Source organism: Triticum dicoccoides, chromosome 2B (genome assembly GCF_002162155.2).
Source record: "Triticum dicoccoides isolate Atlit2015 ecotype Zavitan chromosome 2B, WEW_v2.0, whole genome shotgun sequence".
NCBI lineage: Eukaryota > Viridiplantae > Streptophyta > Magnoliopsida > Poales > Poaceae > Triticum > Triticum dicoccoides.
Window position 1 is genome coordinate 466,308,318 of NC_041383.1, and position 2,699 is coordinate 466,311,016.

The window sequence follows — 2,699 nt, forward strand, 5'->3', positions numbered from 1 at the left end:
GGATCATTGATTAATCGCCAAGCCTGCCTTGCAAGTAGGGCAAGGCTAAATAACTCAATGTCTCAGAAGCTCAGACCTCCCATGTTCTTCGGTTTTGTGCAAACGTCCCACGAAATCCAGCACGGTTTCCTCTTGCCGATCTTGCTGCCCCACCAGAATTGCCGAATCATGGACATTACACTTACACATATACCTCTTGGAAGCCTGAAACAAGACATCGAATAGACTGGGATAGCTGGAGCTACAACCTTTATAAGAACCTCCTTTCATGCATATGATAAGAGCATTTTCATGCATCCCTTTATTTTATCCCACACTCTGTCCCGCAAATATTTGAATGTTCCATTCTTTGAGTGGCCCACGTTTGTAGGCATGCCAAGATACCTATCACACAATTGCTCATCATGCACCTGAAGGGTGTTCTTTTTATATCATCTCTAACTGTTTGTGGGCACCCCTTACTGAAAAATATGGATGACTTGTCATTGTTTACCCTTTGATCCGATCACAATAAATATTCACTAGGTATGAAACCACCTCCGCCCCTTCATTACTCGCCTTGAAAAGCAGCAGGCTATCATCAGCAAATAGCAAATGGTTAACAACCGAAGCTGTCGGTGCCACCTGCACTCCAACAAACGCTGACGACTGAGAAACGAATTTTAATAAGCACGAAAGGCCCTGTGCTGCAATCAAGAAAAGATAAGGGGAGATTGGATCTCCCTGTCGGATCCCTCTGGTAGGTTTAAATTGTTCTAATTTCGCACCATTTAACAACACCGAGAATGAGACTGACTTGATCATACTCATCACAATTTTAATCCATGGCTGCCCAAAACCAAGTTTACCCATAATCACCTCCAAATAAGGCCATTCGAGTCGGTCGACGTACGTGTCCACGCAGAGCGCCGTTGGGCCGTATTCGTATGATGGGCGGCGAGCCCTGCAAAAAAGTAAAGAAACGGGCCCTGCAAAAGAATAGAAAGAAAAACAATCCAGCATCCTCTATGGGCCCGTCGATCCTTCGTAACATCATCGCAGCCAATAAGGTAACGGCATTGCCCGTCTCGCGGATCGCCAGTCGCACGGGCGCCCTCCTGCCGTCGGATCACATCCGTCGCTCGAGAATCGCCCAAACGCCAACCCGCCTCACCGTGCGAAAATTTTCGCGAGCCCGCCTCCGCAGCCAATCCGAGAACTCACAACGCAATCCCACAGCGCCATTCTCGACCCTTCCAAGCTCCTCCCGGCCTCCCCTTCGCTTCCTCCGATGGCCCGCACCAAGCAGACGGCGCGCAAGTCCACCGGCGGGAAGGCGCCGCGGAAGCAGCTGGCGACGAAGGCGGCGCGCAAGTCGGCGCCGGCCACCGGCGGCGTGAAGAAGCCGCACAGGTTCCGCCCTGGAACCGTCGCCCTGCGCGAGATCCGCAAGTACCAGAAGAGCACGGAGCTGCTGATCCGGAAGCTGCCGTTCCAGCGGCTGGTGCGGGAGATCGCGCAGGACTTCAAGACGGACCTCCGGTTCCAGTCGTCCGCCGTGTCCGCGCTGCAGGAGGCCGCGGAGGCGTACCTGGTGGGGCTCTTCGAGGACACCAACCTCTGCGCCATCCACGCCAAGAGGGTCACCATCATGCCCAAGGACATCCAGCTCGCCCGCCGCATCAGGGGCGAGAGGGCCTGATGAACCACCTCTCTGTTTCTGGTCTCTGCCGCTGTTGATGTTCTCGGTGTCCGTCGTCGTGTGTTAGGATTTAGAAAATGCTGAGTTGTCGCCTGTTGCTTCCTACTAGTATCTTGTAGTGATGGTTCGCCTCTGTAATGTTGTTCAATGGAATGTTACTACTGCTTCATTGCTTTGTGAATGTTCAGGCGAGAGGGCCTGATGAACCACCTCCCAGTCTCTGTTCTCTGCCGCTGTTGATGTTCTTGGTGGCCGTCGTCGTGTGTTAGGATTTAGAAAATGTGTGGTCGTCGCCTGTTGATTACTACTGTATCTTGTAGCGATGGTTCGCCTCTGGATCGTTCAATGGAGTGTTACTACTGCTTCATTGATTTGTGAATGCGTGTGGTCAATGCATTTCCTTACGCATGTCGGATCATCTGAATTTTGTTCTTTGATTGAAAGCACTGTGATGTGGTTGTCACAATGGCATTTGTCGAGTGGAACATCATCAGTTGACCGCACGAGTAGTAGAAATAAATGTCAAAACGAATGCTCAGTTTAATCTTTCTGAATGTTATGTTTAATCTTTGCATTTTCCGCAAAAAAAAAGTTTAATCTTTGCATCGAGAAGCTGCAGTTCGGTAGTTGGCCATTCCGCGAGCGAGCCATATTTTCTTTTTCTTTTTTTGAGTTTCAAGAGCCACCTCTTGTATGGGCCTATTTCTGTTGGTTAGTTCTGGGCGTTGGGCCTTTTCCGTAACAGCCAAACAGCAGACGGAGAGCATTCCGGGGAGCCGGCGGGTGGATCGAGCTCGTTCCCCGCATCGCAGATCGCAGCTTATCATAGCTCTGTAAAGGAATTCTACACTCAGATTATCCTCACTAGTCTCTACTCCCTCCGTTTCAAAGGGGTTTTTGATTTGGGCAATGCTAGGCGCCGGCGCACGTTTCGGCCGGTCCAGCCCAAGCCGTCCGATGCGAGCTGCGCGCGGTTGGATCTGAAGCAAAAAAAAAAAAACTCGTCCCCAGCTTCTTC

The 2,699-nt window shown here is 51.0% G+C and overlaps 1 protein-coding gene across 1 annotated transcript; it reads left to right on the top strand.

Annotated features, from left to right (window-relative positions):
• Positions 1 to 1,162: 1,162 nt before the first annotated feature.
• LOC119364259 (histone H3.2) lies at positions 1,163 to 1,850 on the top strand. Its single transcript, XM_037629704.1, has one exon. The coding sequence runs from the start codon at positions 1,271 to 1,273 to the stop codon at positions 1,679 to 1,681; it is 411 nt and encodes a 136-aa protein (XP_037485601.1). The 5' UTR covers positions 1,163 to 1,270; the 3' UTR covers positions 1,682 to 1,850.
• Positions 1,851 to 2,699: the final 849 nt, after the last annotated feature.